General features: G+C 40.5%; 2 protein-coding genes and 1 long non-coding RNA gene across 4 annotated transcripts in view; all 3 read right to left on the bottom strand.

Moving 5' to 3' along the window:
• The window catches only part of cog4 (component of oligomeric golgi complex 4), a 47,774-nt gene extending 44,732 nt beyond the window's left edge, over positions 1-3,042 (bottom strand). Inside the window, exons 1-2 of the mRNA XM_057831374.1 lie at positions 2,677-3,042; positions 33-115 (exon numbers count right to left, since the gene is read on the bottom strand). Coding sequence (XP_057687357.1) covers positions 33-115; positions 2,677-2,817 — 224 coding nt within the window. The 5' untranslated portion in view covers positions 2,818-3,042. The remainder of the gene's footprint in view (positions 1-32; positions 116-2,676) is intronic.
• Positions 3,043-4,918: 1,876 nt separating this feature from the next.
• Positions 4,919-10,829, bottom strand: LOC130920339 (uncharacterized). The gene is made up of 3 exons (XM_057843479.1): positions 10,466-10,829; positions 8,720-9,457; positions 4,919-6,474 (listed from the first exon to the last, which is right to left on the bottom strand). Exons 1-3 carry the CDS (start codon positions 10,713-10,715, stop codon positions 6,134-6,136), a joined length of 1,329 nt encoding a protein of 442 aa, XP_057699462.1. The 5' UTR covers positions 10,716-10,829; the 3' UTR covers positions 4,919-6,133.
• Positions 10,830-11,119: 290 nt separating this feature from the next.
• Positions 11,120-12,223, bottom strand: LOC130923317 (uncharacterized). 2 transcript variants are annotated; one of them, XR_009064690.1, is made up of 3 exons: positions 11,991-12,223; positions 11,780-11,923; positions 11,120-11,681 (listed from the first exon to the last, which is right to left on the bottom strand). It is a non-coding gene; the product is annotated as an uncharacterized LOC130923317 (long non-coding RNA). The 2 variants fall into 2 exon arrangements; XR_009064693.1 differs by having other exon boundaries at positions 11,780-11,883.
• Positions 12,224-18,616: the final 6,393 nt, after the last annotated feature.

The raw sequence follows: 18,616 nt of genomic DNA, 5'->3' as shown, positions 1-18,616 counted from the left end.
TCGTGAAAAGGATATATGACTGAAAATTTTACCCCATCCTTTGGAGTGCCAACATCTTTGTGTGAATGGTTCCCTCCTGTGCCACCAGCCGGTCAAGTTCAACCTCCACTGCTTTCTAAACCAAACCCAAAAGAAACAACAGAACGTGAGCAGTTACAAAGGGCAAATGTTACAAAAGTACAATAGTACACTGATTTAAGAGTTTAATCCATTCTGTTACCATGCTTATACCCAGTGCTGGAACAAATGTGACCGGGATTGAGGGGTGCTGCCAGACAAATTTAGACACTTATATCCTCACACACCTGTGCCCCTTTTATCCCCGAAAACCTGGCTACATTGAGGCCTGGGCCCTTGTGCGACCCGCCGCTATGTTCCGTTCCTGCTTTTCACTCAAAACCCTTAAATTCCAAATTGACTTTTCCAAGATTGAGAGGAATGGATACAGTCATGGACGAAATTATTGGCACCCCTGGATTTTTTTCAGACAATATGCAGTTTCTCCAAGACATTAATGCAATTACAAATGTTGTCAGTATGAATGTGTTTATTTTTTGGATTTGCATTGGAAAAACACAAAAAGCTGAAGAGAAAAGCCAAACTGTACACAATTTTACACAGAATGCAAAAAATGGGCTGGACAAAATTGTTGGCACCTTCAACTTAATATTTGGTTGTGCATCCTTTAGAAGAAATAACAGAAAGCGATTGCTTCCTATAACTATCAACAAGTTTCGTGCAGCTCTGATATGGAATTTTGAAGCACTCTTCTTTTGCAAACTCCAGGTCTTTCAGATTTGAAGGGTGCCTTCTTGCAACAGCAATTTTGAGATTTCTCCATAGGCGTTCAATGGGATTTAGATCAGGACACATCGATAGCCACATCAGAATTCTCCAGCGCTTTGTCTCCTACCATTTCTTGGTGCTATTTAAGGTACAGTGGGGCTAATAAGTATTTTGTCAACCACTAATTGTGCAAGTTCTCCTACTTGAAAATATTAGAGAGGCCTGTAATTGTCAACATGGGTAAACCTCAACCATGATAGACAGAATGTGGGAAAAAAATCAGGTTGTTTGATTTTTTAAAAATGTATTTGCAAATCATGGTGGAAAATAAGTATTTGGTCAATATCAAAAGTTCATCTCAATACTTTGTTATGTGCCCTTTGTTGGCAATAATGGAGGCCAAACATTTTCTGTAACTCTCCACAAGCTTTTCACACACTGTTGCTGGTATTTTGGCCCATTCCTCCATGCAGATCTCCTCTAGAGCAGTGATGTTTTGGGGCTGTCGTGTGGCAACACAGACTTTCAACTCCCTCCAAAGATTTTCTATGGGGTTGAGATCTGGAAACTGGCTAGGCCACTCCAGGACCTTGAAATGCTTCTTACGAAGCCACTCCTTTGTTGCCCTGGGTGTGTGTTTGGGATCATTGTCATGCTGAAAGACCCAGCCACGTCTCATCTTCAATGCCCTTGCTGATGGAAGTAGATTTTCACTCAAAATCTCTCGATACATGGCCGTATTCATTCTTTCCTTTACACAGATCAGTCGTCCTGGTCCCTTTGTAGAAAAACAGCCCCAAAGCATGATGTTTCCACCCCCATGCTTGACATGGCGAAGACAACCGACAACCCCGCTGCCGTGTGAAATGATCCGGGCTAGACGTGTGATTTTTCGCTTTGAAGACTTTGAAACATTACTCGGTTCGGGTTAGCATGTTGGCTTGCTGTCACGCCTCTTGGTTTGTTTACATTCTCCGAAGCCGGGGGCAGGGAAATGACAAAAGCCCGACTAACTACGGTGACATAAAATAGCGTTCGGGAGGTGCGAAAGTAAAGGTGAAGTCAACAGTTTTGACCATTATGGAGTAATTTTGCCATGTCGTACTGAATAAATGCATTTTTATTAATTCATATTCCATTTAGCACAAGACTTATTTGTCATGACCATGCCATTTATTTAGCTATTGGGGAAAATACTTGGATAAAAAGAATATCCTGTAAACATATTGGAGTAGAGAGACTGAAACAATGACATTTTGCGGCTCTGTTCGTCGCATTTTCCTCGTTCCGAATAATTCCCCCTCAATGGGCTGAAGCTCGAGCCCTATAATAATAGGCGTGGCTAACCGGCAGATTAAAAAATTTCTTGTCATCTGCGTTTTGCCAAATTGTTGTATACAGTCGAATCATCTCAAAATATTATTCTAATTCACATAATAATGCTATATTTAAGACTTTTTTTTTTGTCCTGTCGTGCGCACTTTAAATGTAAACTTTTGAATCCTGAAAGGGTTGTTTGAAGGACGGCGATAGACGTCCAATCCGACTAGGAGTGGGAGGGCTCCCGATTTATATTTTGTTGGTTGTTGTCGTGTAGACGTGCACTACATTATAAACATATTTTATTTAGACATACGTGAGAAGGGTAAACTTGAGCTGCCAATCTATTTTCTTTGTACTACTATGTAATGATTTAACCGTGTGGATTCGGCAGTAGCCACACAACAGTCCAGCTACCTTTCTCCTGCATGATTGTCAAAATATTACGAAGCAAAAAACGTACGTGTTTACTATCCACACACGGAAGTTCACCTAGCATTACTCAGTTAATTGACACGTCAAGCGTGCATTTCATTGTGAATAAATGTCATTTGTGTCATTTCCACGAACCTCTTCTACACAGAGTTGCTGATAAACTCTCTCCAGGTCGTCCAACTCGGTCAGCGCTGAAATAGTGTCCATACTTACAGAGGAAAGATTGCCAGAATCGCATCTTTTCGCTGGGACGGATCCACTGTCAGCCATCTTCATCCCCAATACGGAAAAAGTGTTTCCCTGGTTGTAGTCTTTTAGGCACGATCCTTTGCATAGACGCCTTCCACCTCCAGTACATACGGATTCAAATGTCAGGTTTAGTACTCAATTCCTGGCTACAGAGTGAAACCATACGGGCATTAATTATTAATTGTGCCATCAAAGAAGGGCATTTTCCGCAAAATTGATCCTGTGAAAAACAAATCGGGGAATGGTTTAAGGGTTTGCGCATGCGTAGTGTCGTTGTACACGAACCTCATAGTGAACAATGTGGAACTTTATTTAAAAGACAAAAATTGACAACGTAATGAACAATAGTGGGACTTTATTTGATAGAAAAACGGAAAACAGCACAAAAGTTTATTGTACTCCAAAACTAAATCGTCTTACGTTAAAACTACATCTTCTTGAGGTGACAGGGGACAGCATTTGAATTTTGACCCTGGAAAATTGAATAAAGCCTCAATCAGGTTTTTCGTTCATCAACCAGTAGAATGAATGTGGGTTCAGGTCCCACTCTCTGACAGTGTAAAATATATGTGAGCAAGAATCCGTACGTTTCAATATTTGGGTGAACATTTCAAGATGAGCCTAAAATTAAACTAGAAGCTAGAAATTTACTTGCAGAAAGGCAGGGTGTACTTAGGGTTGCCACTTTTCAGAAATAGAAATAAGGGACGCCCCCCACGCGCCCAAAGCCTTACAGGCGAAAAAAAAGGGGCATCCCCAAAACTCCAAAAATGCATAGAAATGTATCTATTTTTAGATGAGAAAATTGTATTGTGCACTATGGGGCATGGCAGTTTCCTTTCAGCAGACAGTTTTCCCCCCCTGCAGGTTAGTGAAAACAAAGTTAAGAATATCGTAATTAACATTTGTGTTGTCGGCACTGAATCCGGTCACGTGACCCACTGACAAGCCAAATTTCTTAAGGGAATGTTCCAGGAAAGCTAACTTCCAGCAGCTGACTCGTCTGCATTCTCCTTGCCTGGCACGGCCAGACTGTTCTCCATGTATTTTTCAAACACTGAGAGAAAAGTCTGGGAACCAGCCCATTAACGGCCTCTCGAGCAGGTACAAAATCAATCAACAAATCAGATTCGTTTATTTGCGTGACGTGTTCTTAACGAGCAACGTCACTCTTGCGCGTCGAAAGTCATTTCCACAACAACACAGATGGTGAACAGGAGAGCCGACAATATGTTCCAATCCACGGTAAAATCAGTTTTAACTTACCAAAAACACATCGGCACGAGTCATTGACAACAGTCTGTCTCGCGCTAGCCATGTTGAATAAACTCGGCTCTCCTCGTATGTTTACTTCCGCGCGCAAGTCCCTCGTCCTGCCCTCGTCGTTTTACTAACGTCACGTTTGCCCGTTGCTGATTGGTCCACCCTGCTGTCTGTTTGCTGTGGCTTGCTCCGCCCTGGAAATTGTATCCGCTGAATGGTAGCCAGACTCAATTGCTGGAACAGCGGTGAGTCTGGTGTACCAGGCAAGCATTCTCCATGAAGTCCAGCATTTTGTTGGTGACCCCAGACTCTGGACTGAAGTACTGGACAGCAAGGGGAAACATCTTCCTGCTCAATTTATTCGAGGCATCAGTCTGTATGGAGAATGGGATGGGTGATGTTAAGATCTTGAGCACACCACCCACTGCCTTTAGACCCAGGACTTGTTTCAACAGTGCCTCTTGCTTTGTTCTCCCCAAAGTCATTTTCTTCACCATTTTAGAATCACATAAAATCATCTGATTGAGCATATGTCCACAGTCAGCACTATTGTAGCTCTGGCTATACCTGTGTCACCTCAGCTGCAGTAATTTAGAGCGTAGGAGTGGGATGATGTCAAACTATTTCTTTAATTTTGGTATCACTATTAATCAATCAATAGATAGTATATATTCGCAGTAGGACTATTTAATCAGTGTTTATTTGCTGTTAATCTATTAGGAATAATTCCAAATGAGGATCATTAGTTAGCATAACAAAATAAGATGTTCTTTATGAGTACATAAATTCATTCCATATTGATTGATAAGAAATGCATGTTTCAAAAAAAAAAAAAAAAAAAAAAAAAAAAAAAAAAAAAAAAAAAAAAAAAAAAACATTCCTGAAAATAATTAACCATAGTAGCAACTGAAATAGCCTAGCTATGCTCCCATCAATGCAAGATGTATGAGGGTAAATATAAATATAGCCTATATGTTATCCATATACAAGAGCATAATAACATACCAAATCAAGCTCAGGGGATGTTTCAGGTACAAAGAATTGTGACGAAGGCTCTTCTGGGATCTTATATTCCGTTTGTCGAGGTCCCCTCCAGCATGCTGTTTTACACCTCCGTGAGACAGTGCAAAAACTTTCCTGCCTGCCTTGCAGTTCGCTTTATAATCATCATCAGTGACTCTATCGAGCCACGGGTTACCCGAGTCTTCCCACTCCAGTCTATTTTTTGTAGACGTTTCCTCTTTTGAGGATGAGGTGGGGTGTCCCTAGCGTCTGGTGTTGAAGACATCTTTGTTTTGAAAATGCGTGGGGCGGTGCACTGAGCAAAGCGAGCGATGTAACTAGGCAACGAACCCGGAAGTGGAGTGCAGTGCAGGGCAGACAGCAGCGGGCAGGCAGATAACTATCTTGCTGTCTTTAATATCTCCTGCCGTTTTCGTTCATTATTGTTGGCTCAGTGTTCACTCATGAGCGCAGGTGTGTGTTTGTCTGTGCCAGACCTGCATGGGCTGGGCGCGCCGCCGGAGCCGCGGGTCGCCCCATGGGACAATTGTGAAATACGGAATAAACTGAGTTCCGTGTTGGTTCAATACGGAACGCAACTTTTAATTCCCAATTACGGAACAATTCCGTATTTCAAGGGACGGGTGGCAAGCCTAGGTGTACTGTCAGGGCCAGCAAAGCCTGCTCTGACGGCCTGACATAAATATATGATGATGATTTCGGGTTATTTGATGCAGGTTGGCTTTACGACGCATAGTGATACGTTTAAGTTGCTGATGCAAGATTTTTACAAATGAGGAGATGCCAGTAGTGCACAGGTGTGTTCCTGAATATTATTTCTTAATTTGTCCTGTAATAAATGATGGTATTATGGGGGTGATTTATTCAAATCAGACTAAGTGGGACATCACTGAAGGCCTAGATGTAAAATGCACGAGGCACGACCCACCACTGTACCCAAAATCTGAATATAGAGCCTTTTGTGAGTAGTATGTTATCATTATCAAGGGCTTGCAGTTGTACACAATGGTACGTTTAAAGGAAAAAAAACTGCTTATTTTTGGTGGGAAACCAAGGTTTAATGTTTAGGTTCGTTGGAAAGCAAGAGCAACCGATTTCGTTCCTGCTCCAGCTCCTCCCATTTCGTCCGCTGCTCAGCCCTTTGTGTCTCTAACTCTTCTCTCTGTCTCATTAAGTCTTTGGCTTCCTCCTGCTGCGCTTTCCTGAGGGACTCGATTTCCTTTTTCTCCGCGGCGGCCTCTCTGGCGTTGACTGCCCGCAAACTTTCGATGAGCTCCTTCTGATGTTCCAGAGCCTTTGCCTCCTCCTTCTGCGTCCTCCTCAAAGCTTCAATCAACTCCCGCTCCCTTCTGTAAATACGTCTCTCTGCTGCAGTTACCCTTGAAACCTTGAGCACATCTGAAATAATAATTATATGATACAATAACTAATGGGAAATGCTTTCACACATACTGAACCAAAAGGATTGCACTAATATTTATAAACTGCAACCAACTATTTTTCAATAAGATTTAAGATTTTCCTTCAAATATCACAGACAGGCCGACTGTCTCGGGAAACGACTAACACAGTGGTTCTTAACCTGGGTTCGATTGAACCCCAGGGTTTCGGTGAGTAAGTCTAAGGGGTTCGGTGAAAGTTAAGACAAACACGGCCCTATTTTCTTACTCTGACTAAAGACCAAGTGTTGTTTTAGACTAGGTTTTCTAACTCCTAGCCCTATATCTAATGGGAAGAGACACAGTGGAAGGTTGACTCAAACTTGATATGAGGAAGTATAATAAACCTATCCTCGGCTTGGCTTGGGCAGCTACGCGCTCCTCCGACGTCAGCCAGTTTGTCCGGCGGTCATTCTCCAGCTGCGTCCCCAGCAACAAGCACTCCTGCCCACAGCAAGGGAAATGACAAACCGAAACCTGTTCCCCGCCGGGGGCTGGCCGATCAGTGAAGGCTGTCACTCTCGCCACGTTGTGTGACATGAGTCGGGATAGTTTTGTGTGACTTTTTCATTTTCAAAAGCCGAAGATTGGAACAGCCGCTCGGCGGTCATTCTCCTGCTGCTTCCCCGGCAACAAACACTCCTGCCCGCAGCATGAGAATGACAAGCCGAAACTTGCTTACCGCGGGGGCTGGCCGATCGGTGAAGACAATCAACACCGGTGCCGTGTGTGACGTGAGTCGGGGCAGTTTTGTGTGATTTTTGTTTTCCAAAAGCGAAAAAGTTTGGAACGGTTAGGTTCCGGCTCGGTTCGGGTTAGTACGTTGGCTAGCTGTCACGCCCTCTGTTTTGTTTACGCTCTTTCCTCCGTCTCTGAAGCCGGGGCAGGCCATTGACAAAAGCCGGACTAACTCCGGTGGCACATAATACCATTCGGGAGGTAAAGAAGTCGGCAGTTTTGACCATTATGCAGTAATTTTGCCCTGTCATACTGAATAGATGCATTTTTAATATTTCATATTCCATTTAGCACAAGACTGTTATTTGTCATGACCATACCATTTATTCAGCAATTGGGGAAAAATATGTAAAAATAATATCCTGTAAAAATATTGGAGTACAAAGACTGAATCCTCGTTCTGAATCTTCCCCCTCAATGGGCTGAATTCTAAATCAGCAGAAATCGTGACCTGCCGACGTCATCTTCCAGCTGGGGACGCTAGAGCGCAACAATGAGAGGCAGGGCTAAACGGCAGATTAAAAAACTAATTTTTTGTCATCTGCGCTTTGCCAAATGGTTGTAAATAGTCGAATCATCTCAAAATATGATTTTAATTCACATAATAATGCTATTTATGATGTTTTTATGCTGTCACAGGCACTTTAAAGCTGTTTAGACTAAAGGACACTCAGATTCCTATTCGCCGTGTCTAAGCAGCTGAAGAGGACCGATTAAAAGTAAGATAAATAAATATAAAATAAAAGAATGTAGACAAGAAAATTTAAATTTCCAACATGAAAACTAACTGCAAAACACCAAATTTATATGTGGTAAATTTGAAATTTGAAAAAATTTCAACGAGAATTTGCTTGCTATATCGCTTAGCTATATCGGTTTTGAATTTGGAAAAAAAAAAAAAACATTATTAAATTTCGAAGGGTTCGCTGAATGCACACGTGAAACCCGTGGAGTTACGTACTTTTTAACAAGGTTAAGAACCACTGGACTAACGTCTTTGTTGGGTGAAGGTAGGAAATCTTTGATATTTTTTTTTTCTTTTACTTTTTTAAAAGGTGAAAATAACAACAAGAAAAAAAACTAAAGACAAGATAAAAAAAGTTAAGTGCTAAACAAAAGTAACAGCTATTTCTGTCCTTGAATAAAGTGAAAAAATGTCTTGACTAAAATATTTTTTCTCTCCCCTATTTGTGCTGTCTGCCGAAATACAAAGGAGCAACTACACATAAAAAAAAAAAAAAAATAAGAGGAATTCTCATGAAATTATTTATTGAGTAACTGATAGCTAGATTTACATTTTGCCCCCCCCCCCCCCCCCCAAAAAAACCCAAATTGTTGTTTTGATTGTCAGCTACAGCTAAAAAAACAATTAAAAAAAATAATGAAACCAATTGAACACCCAAGGTTAATTGAAGGGTGCCTTTGGGAAACCCTGTACAGTACCCAGGTTGAAAATGAACTCTTACCTGAAATTGCTCCATTGTCCGTTACTTCTGTCGGACAGGTCTCCAGATCAACATTGGAAGTGTGCGAGGATGAATTAGGTGTTGTTTGCTCGGGTGCCTTGCCCCCTGACCGGTGCACCTCTGGGTGTCTCTTTGCCATGTGTCGATGCAGGTTGCTGGTCTTGCCATCCGGGCACTTAAGCTTCTTTTTGCAAATCAAACATTGAGCACCATCCAAATTGTCCAGAATTCGAAAATGTTTCCAGATGGAGCTGCGACGTTGGCATGTATTCTTTGAATGGAGCGGATTTTCAACTTGGACTTTTTCTTTATCCCGTTTTTCTTCCATAAATTCTACCCCGTTCGCCATGGGGTTAACATCCACATCGGAATCGACGTTGGCTTCATTCACAGTTTTGTCTGCTTTCAGATTCACCTCTGGGTGGCTCTCTGACATGTGTCGGAACAAGTTGCTGCTCTTGTCCTGGGGGCATTTGATGATCTTCTTGCAAATCAAACACTTTGCAGCTTTCAACTCAGCCAAATGCTTAAAATGTTCCCATATTAAGCTGTTATATTTGGATTTACCACTTGATGGGAGCGCTGCTTGGACCATCACTTTGTCTGATTCTGCCAGGCTTTCCTCAATAGGCTCACCTTCCTGTACATCTACAAGGATACCCTTTAGTGCAGAATCAATTTCAGCTTGTTTTGCAGGGGCAATGACGTCGGACTCTCCCTCCTCAAGCTCCACCTCCACTTTGGAAGAATAATTAAGAAGATAGTTAGGTATGCAGTTAAAAAATTAGTTACAGCTTTAGCCTCTATTTTTCCTCATATTTCGTTTATTTCAGCGCATCGCTAATGTATTCCTATTTTCTTACCTGACACTAAGGATGACTGAAGTGTCGTTCGCTAAGAATGAAAACACATCTTTTAAACTAGCTAAATGAGTTCTATTAATGAAGTTAGTTTGCTGTGATAAGCACGCCTGCCGGGGGGGTTGGGGGTTAGCATTTTTTTATCTGGCAAACTGGAGATTGGGGGGGGGGGGGCATCAGTAATCGATTTATAATCGAATCGTAACCTCTGAATCGTAATCGAATCGTTAGGTGGCCCAAGATTCCCACCTCTAGTGATAACCATTATATTTCTGGTTTTATTCATTTTCATTAGCATTTTATTAATTTAAAATTTCATTCATTCATTCATATATAAGGACATATTTTGAATCATGTACTTGTACTAGAGTAGTTGATATTGTGGCCTAAATGACTTAAAATATGACGTCCACGTATGTGGACGCCAAGTTTTTATGAAGCTAACCTTTAACAAAAAAATAATCACTAGCCCAATAAAAGATTAAATTTAAGATGCAAAATTTAGCAATTAATAAATGCCACTGAGCAATGTTTTTGTGCGTTTCATTTTCTGTATAAATCATAATTCAAGTAGCTATAACGTATCAGACCTATAAGGTCTTGATAACAAAAACATAGTTTTTCTGTTTTTAATACTGCGTTAATAACACCGATATTAAAGTACCATTAATTACTTCTAACTATTATTGTATTTATTAAAAATAAGAGAAATTATCCAAACGTTTTGGCCACCGTCCCGCGGTAAGTGAGCGTGAACCTGTCTGAACTGAAGCATTGGGACGATTCCGCGTCTGAATCTTTTTCTCGAATCATTTCAACGAACTGATTCCAGTGATTAAGTTGGGGCAAAAACAGTTCCGTTCTCGACACCTAACTCAAACAGTACCTTGTGCGTCGTCAATTTCCATGGGCTGTTGTTCGGTGTTTGGGACAAACGGCCTTCTCCGGCCTTCTCCTTTAGCTGCTTTGGCAGCCTCGGCTGAATGTTGACTCCGTAGATGCCTCAACAATCTTGTGGTGCTTCCTTTTTCGTTTTTGATCAACACAATTCTACACAAGAGGCACATAGCCAATTCGTTAGACATGTCTTTAAAGTAATCCCAAACGAAACTCCTTTTACGAGTCATTGTTCTCATCAAAACATCAGCCAAAGCCTCAATTTTGTTCAGATCGAACTGTTAAAAAAGAGCCATTCAATGGCGGCTCTTCTTTGTCGACGACCGACTTTTGACTTCTTCTGTTTGCTACATGCGCATACGAAGCGCATTAGAAGTTCAGCACTGCTCCCTAGTGGTAATGCAAATAAGACAGTAGCACATGGGCAATAGGGTGTGTCAAGAAATAAAAAGTGGAGAAATCAGAGGGGGCCCTATGTTTTCAAGTTGTCTTATGATATACTTAATCATAATCAAAAGCAAAAAAAAAAAAGTTTTGACTTTATTTACCTACCCCCTTTTTTGATTGAAAAAACAACATTTTTTTGGCCGTTTTTGCGTTTTTTTGACCATTTCCGCCTAAACCCTGTTTTTTCAGATATGTAATTTTTTATGCAATATTTATCATCTCCATTTAAAACCAGATATTTACTACAGTTGAAAATGGTCCCTTTAAAAATATAAAAATGGTCCTTTTAAAAATTAAACTTATTTAGTTTCCAATAAAACTTTTACTCTTCTAACATGCCAAGACATGCTGCCGGCCATCACAGATCATTAAGAGAACACTTTGTACTCGAACATATTTGAATTGAACTGTTGAACCTTTTTATTGATAACTCCTATTGAGATGGGTCCCAAGACCAGGCATGAGGCTGGTACTAGTCTGGCTGATGTGACAGGTCCAGGAGAACCGATGATACAAACTGAGCTCCCTACCCTCCGGGGTGTCCTGAGGCATGGCATCTACCTGCAGGAAAAGAGGCTGTTGGAGGATGGGGTGGAAAAGAGGAACAACAGCATCAACCAGCTGGTCAAGGATGTCAGGGTGGAGTTGGTGGGCTGTTGGCAGAGGGCAAATGCTCAATTCAGTCCCCCGGTCACCATAACAGACAAGTCCATAGAACGGAAAATCCAGGTGGCCTGGACTGCTCTGGAAAACTTCGCCTGGAACAGAGGGGGCATGAATTGGTCACCAGGATTGCCTCAGAGTGAGCAAACCATGCAGAGGATCGGACAGTCGGCATGACGGTCAACTGCACCACCTTAGGCTGGGTGCGGAGGCAGGATAGCTCAAACAGGACACTCCTTGGACCATCCACCCAGCTGTTGTTGACCTTTACTTGGAACCAGCAGTAGGCTGTATTGGCTGAGCCAAAATTGTGTTGGTTCGTTCCACTGAAATGGATCTACATGACCTCTGCATTGTAATTTACATACGTTGCTAATTACTACCAAAAAAAAAGTTCTACTCACGGTTTCCAGTCATTTTTTAGTAATTAGCGTTTTCGTGTCGGTCTTTTTTCCCCCCGTGGCGCAGTGATATGGATACGGCGGAGTCGTATCGTCAGTGTGTGAAGCCATTTTAGGTCACGTGCACCAATAGGAGACGAGGACTGTTGCTATGCACTTCGAAAACAAACAATATGGCGGCGACCGTGTCAAGCTACGACACGAGCGAAGATGAACCAAAGATAAGAAAACCGCATTCGGAATTTAGTCAAAAGGCATCGAAACGATGCTATATGCATCTCTCAACTGTCCAAGGGCGAAAAAGGGCAGGAATTTAGAAAAAACGTGCAGAGCCCGCGTGGTTGCGTCAGACAATGGCTTTCTCCCCAGGCTCCGTCGAAGGATCTTGCTGAAAATGCGTCGACTGGGATTTTTAACGACATTCACTACAGGTAAGCCACACGCACGCCTTTACTACAAGGTTAATTGTTATTAACTTATGCTCAAAAAATTCTTATTTAAACTAGTGTTGTAACGATACCATTTTTTAGCCCAGATATCAATACCACTTTGTTATAAAATGTATATAGTGTACAGTGTGTCGAAAGTGAATCCAGTATAACTTTTTATTGCATACCAGTTATGGGTGACAATGGTTAAATAAACCTTTTGGCTCAAGAACATCAAGCTGTAGTCAATAAAAGCCCTGATACTGACGTGGCAGTGATTGCTGTAAGTCTGCAGATAGATTTACAGTGTAAATTGCATTTTTTCACAGGAGGAGGCAACAGAACGAGGACTGACGTCTCTAAGGTCTCTGCAGCTCCTGGCACTAGTGTGTGTTCAGCACTCATTGGCATCCATACATTCACAGGTTGTGACTCTGCTTGTGCCTTTCATGGCAAAGGCAAAAAAAACCTTTTCTTTTGCACGTCATAAAAAAGAATACCTGACTGGGTTTGCAAAGCTGGGCAGCAGTTTTAAACTTGACCTACAAACATTTAACACGTTGTGTAAATACGTGTGCCACCTGTTTGGCCAGTCATGTGCCAAAAATGATGCCAAATGCAGATCTTTCTGTATAGCCTCGTCAGTCTTGCCAGAACATTCTATTCCCCCCAAAACTGATGCTCTGTACCAACATTGCAGGACAGCAAACTATCAAGCAGCAATTATGAAACGTTGTCTGACAGTTAAAATGTGTGCCCCTTCACCCATTGGGAATGGGTGGGACATTGAGGATGGGCAGTTGGCAGTGACATGGATGACTAAAAATCCTGCCCCTGATACTGTTTTGCAAGTAGTCAACTGTAGTTGAAAGGCAACCAATTGTGACATGGGAAGATGTTCCTGTATGTCTGCAAAACTTAAACTTAAATTTATATCGGTGCCAAGCATGTGAGAATGTTTCCAAAGAAACAGAAGACACTTGGATGGGATGATGACTTTGAGTAAAGCGATTTTGAGGAGTAATGTTGTCATGTACAGTTTTACTATTCTTTTATTTCTTTTTTTTTTTTTTTTTTTCGTTTTTCAATATTTGTATGTGTAATGTGTATTTTTATAGTATGAGACACTTCCATGTTTAAATAAATGTGTACCAACAGTACCATACTTCAATGATTCCAAACTTTTGTGTATATACAGTGTGATTAAAAAAGGCTGTGCCAAAATCAAAATGCCATGTCAAAAACGAAAAACATTAAAAAAAAAAAAAAACTACCTTGGACAGATGTAGGAAGTAACTAAGTTTAATTTCATGTTTTCATAGTACTCAAATATGGCCATCACCAGCAGCATGGACAACATCAAGTTGACATGAGAATTCCTCCCTCCCGCGTTGATTGCGTCTGTTATGTAATCTTTCATGTCATCAATATTTGCTGGAAGTGGTGGAACATACACTTAGTGTATAACATACGTTATGTGCCATAAAGATGGATAACGAACTTTGTCTTTAACATACCAACACGTCCAGCAAGTACTGATGATGCGAAATATCGAACAACAGTTGCAATCAAGACAATAACTGCGACATGCACACGTTTGAGAGGAATTCTCATCGTGGCTTGATTTTGTCCGTGCTGCTGGGTGTGCTCACATTTGAGCACTTGTGAAACATGAAATAAAACTTGGAAGTTATCTTCAACACGTGTCCATCACTTCTTTTGTGATGTCTTTCATTTTTTAAGTATCACGTTATGATTTTGGCACATTATATTTTTGATCACCCTGTAATTTTTTTGTCTTATTCCATTTTTGCCATGATTCACATTTAGGAGGGTGTGGTAGCAATTGGGTTGATTTTCAGCTATTTATGATCATGGCGTGCATTTTTTATTTTATATATTTCATTGCATAGTAGGTTGTGATATTTTTAATATGACACATAAGCCTTTAGCTTAATTCAATATATATTTCATTGTGCTGGGTGCAAATCATTAATGTTGAAGTGTTTCCTTCAAGAAATTAGCTACATTTCTCATTCTGAATTCACCTATGTGTATACTAAGGCACCAATACTTGTTTCAAATGTTTGGTAGATGTGTTTATGACATTTGATAAAGATTTTGTGTTGCCAGAATTAATATAACACCGAAAACAAGCAAAAACAGCAACACTAGATCTGTATTTTTGTGTATTCACATCAAGATACATTTCTGGCTGGTGACTAAGTTAGGAGGGTATTGTCTTTGAAAAAAATCCATTTTCTAAGCACTTTTTCCATGGTCCCAATAAAGCCATATTTCCACAAGCTTGTCCATTCGCAGCACTTCCTGGTCAACTCTAATCTTTTAATGGACGACGGTCTCACAGAAGAAGTTGCAGCTGTCAGTGAAGGGTGTTTCAGTTCTGAAAAACACGCACACACACATAAACTATGTGAGAACTGTTTCATCCATATCATATTTACATAATCTTCCAATCCAAATTATATAGGCTTGTCCATTCTGCCATTTTTTCCTGAATAAAATTATCAAATAGGTTTTTGGAACTACGGTTAAACAGACTAAATACTATGTTATTTGTCAATCTAAACTTTTTGCTCAAAGTTAACAATCTAACATCATAATAATGACCGCTACAGCCCAGAACTCACATTGCAAGTCTTAACTTCAATTGTGATCTGACCAGAAGCCCACAACTCCCATAGTTATTCACAACAAAAGGCGTGTGTGTGGCTTACCTATAGTGAATGTCGTTAAAAACCCCAGTCGACGCATTTTCAGCAAGATCCTTCGACGGAGCCTGGAGAGAAAGCCATTGTCTGACGCAACCACGCGGGCTCTGCACGTTTTTTCTAAATTCCTGCCCTTTTTCGCCCTTGGACAGTTGAGAGATGCATATAGCATCGTTTCGATGCCTTTTGACTAAATTCCGAATGCGGTTTTCTTATCTTTGGTTCATCTTCGCTCGTGTCGTAGCTTGACACGGTCGCCGCCATATTGTTTGTTTTCGAAGTGCATAGCAACAGTCCTCGTCTCCTATTGGTGCACGTGACCTAAAATGGATTCACACACTGACGATACGACTCCGCCGTATCAATATCACTGCGCCACGGGGGGAAAAAAAGACCGACACGAAAACGCTAATTACTAAAAAATGACTGGAAACCGTGAGTAGAACTTTTTTTTTGGTAGTAATTAGCAACGTCTGTAAATTACAATGCAAAGGTCATGTAGATCCATTTCAGTGGAACGAAATCCATTTTCTAAGCACTTTTTCCATGGTGCCAATACAGCCTACAGGGGAAGTACACATTAATTATGAAGGAGACAATGTCCTTCAGTCTAGCCAGGAGCTTGCCCTTAAGTCCATGACTGAAGTTGCTACCGACTGTCAGATCTCTGGAGAGAACCCTTAGCTTCCCGGCAATTCCAGGGAAGACAAGTCTCCCGGATCTTCCTGACAAAATAGTGAAAGACCTCTCCTCAGACCAGCACTATGGATACAGGATCACCAAAGCTATCAGAAGTGGCAAGATGGACAATGATCTTGCTGCACTGACAGTTGGCAAGACCGGACACAGCCGGTGGCTCACCACAGCTAACCTGTTCTGTGACTGGTGGTGCCGCAGTCATGGACTTAAGGGCAAGCTCCTAGCTAGACTGAAGGAGATTGTCTCCTTCATAATTAATGTGTACTTCCCCTGCTGGTTCCAAGTAAAGGTCAACAACAGCTGGGTGGATGGTCCAAGGAATGTCCTGTTTGAGCTGTCCTGCCTCCGCACCCAGCCCAAGGTGGTGCAGTTGACCGTCATGCCGACTGTCCCGTCCTCTGCATGGTTTGCACACTCTCTCAATCCTGGTGACCAATTCATGCCCCCTCTGTTCCAGCCCACCAACCCCACCCTGACATCCTTGACCAGCTGGTTGATGCTGTAGTTCCTCCTATCCACCCCATCCTCCAACAGCCTCTTTTCCTGCAGGTAGATGCCATGCCTCAGGACACCCTGGAGGGTAGGGAGCTCAGTTTGTATCATCGGTTCTCCTGGACCTGTCACATCAGCCAGACTAGTAACAGCCTCATGCCTGGTCTTGGGGACCCATCTCAATAGGAGTTATCAATAAAAAGGTTCAACAGTTCAGTTCAATTATGTTCGGGTACAAAGTGTTCTCTTAATGATCTGTGATGGCCGGCAGCATGTCTTGGCATGTTAGAAGAGTAAAAGTTTTATTGGAAACTAAATAAGTTTAATTTTTAAAAGGACCATTTTTATATTTTTAAAGGGACCATTTTCAACTGTAGTAAATATCTGGTTTTAAATGGAGATGATAAATATTGCATAAAAAATTACGTCTGAAAAAACAGGGTTTATGCGGAAATGGTTAAATAATGCAAAAACAGCCAAAAAACTGTTTTTTCAATCAAAAAAGGGGGTAAGTAAATAAAGTCAAAACTATTTTTTTGCTTTTGATTATGATTAAGTATATCATAAGACAACTTGAAAACATAGGGCCCCCTCTCATTTCTCAACTAATTATTTCTTGAGACACCCTAATGGGCAAGTCGCTGGTCAAGCAAAAAAATAGTTGCATAGATGCAAATACTTGTCTTACGTAATTTTAAAATTTCTGAATTTTGAATATGACCGAGGTTTTTATCCCTTGAAAGCTTTTCTTAAAAAAAAAAAAAAAAATTGGGTGCAAAATTATTGCAAAATGATATTTTTTCAAACAAAGTGGGTATATAACTGACACTTAAAATAAGACAAAAGTACAAATATTTAGCAAAAGTTACTCATACCGGTTGTGCCATGTTTTATTGGGTGATAATATATGAAGTGTTTGTAAAAATCACAACTAAAATAAGAATATCAAAAAGGCCGATTGCATGACAAGTATACAGAAAAACACTATTGTCAGATTCGGAAACCTTCGAAGATTCGGCAAATTGAATCCTTAAAAAAAAGAAAAAATAATGTTTAGTGATGACCACCAATAAAACTCATCTTTTTTAATTTATAGTACAGTATTAAAATGAGTGCCCTATATAGGGTTGAAGTACAGCTATTTATCTGAGAACAAAGAAAAAAGTCTGCCAGTAGCAATATAGGCAAAATGATTAACTAGCATTTTAAGTAGTTTCACTTGACAGAAGCAGAAACAAACACCCTGAACTAATACAACTGTATTTATTAAAGGAAATATCCGCCAAATGAACCATCCCCCTCCACCTCAAACACAACAAACACACTGTGCTCAAAGAAGCATGGTCTGGAAAATCAGAGGGGGAAAAAAAGAAATAAATATTACAGCTTTAACAGAAATTCACAGACTGAGAAAAGTGAACAGATTAAACACATTAAATTTTCCACAACCAAACATAAATAAGCAATAGTCCATATACAGACAAATGTTAAATTAATTTTATAGTGCGCTGGCTAGAAAAGGAAGCGCACCATGTTAAATAATTTTACAGTATCAGTGCAAGAGAAAAAAAGATAATATGCGCTAAATGAGAATGTTGGAATGTTTTAGAGGATTTAGATCATACATTTTGTTTAGACAGTTTATGTAAACTTACGATAATAGTACAGTAATGCACTATTGGGGTAGAGTTAGATCAAAATCTTTTGTCTTCAGAGATTGATGAGCCTAAACCATAAAAATCAAACAATCCTAAATGTTGGTATTAATGAGTGGCGATAATTCTGACATCATCCTGCTGTAGTTACAGTGTCCAGTGGTTCAAATATCCATTCCAGCGCGTATTTGGCACCACACAGGATTTGAGGCATCAGTTTGTAGCATTTTGCACCCAACAAAAAGATTCATAAAAGGACAAAAAATGTAAACAATTGAGTTTAGCCTCATTTGCTTGTCAAATAGGACACGTAAAACCACCCAAATAAAAACGCTGCTCCTTTCAATATTTGACAAGCCTCGCTTCAGTTGTTACAAAATGTAGTTTGAAGCAAGAAAATCTTTAAAACGCTGTTGGTTCTTGAGCGTAAACAACGGGTAACAGGAAGTCATATTTTATAACCAAATGCCTGCAAGTGAAATTTAAACAAAATCAGATGCAGGGAAAATGTGATTTCCCCATCATCGTCAAAAAATTCGCTTATTTGTGAATGAAACCACAAATGAATGCTTTCACAGCGTAGCTTATTAAACACAGTCTTTAGTATTTTTATATAAATCAAA

This window comes from Corythoichthys intestinalis, chromosome 1 (assembly GCF_030265065.1).
Source record: "Corythoichthys intestinalis isolate RoL2023-P3 chromosome 1, ASM3026506v1, whole genome shotgun sequence".
Classification (NCBI taxonomy): domain Eukaryota; kingdom Metazoa; phylum Chordata; class Actinopteri; order Syngnathiformes; family Syngnathidae; genus Corythoichthys; species Corythoichthys intestinalis.
Note: the sequence above shows the minus strand (reverse complement) of the source record. Positions and strands in the feature narration are given on the sequence as shown.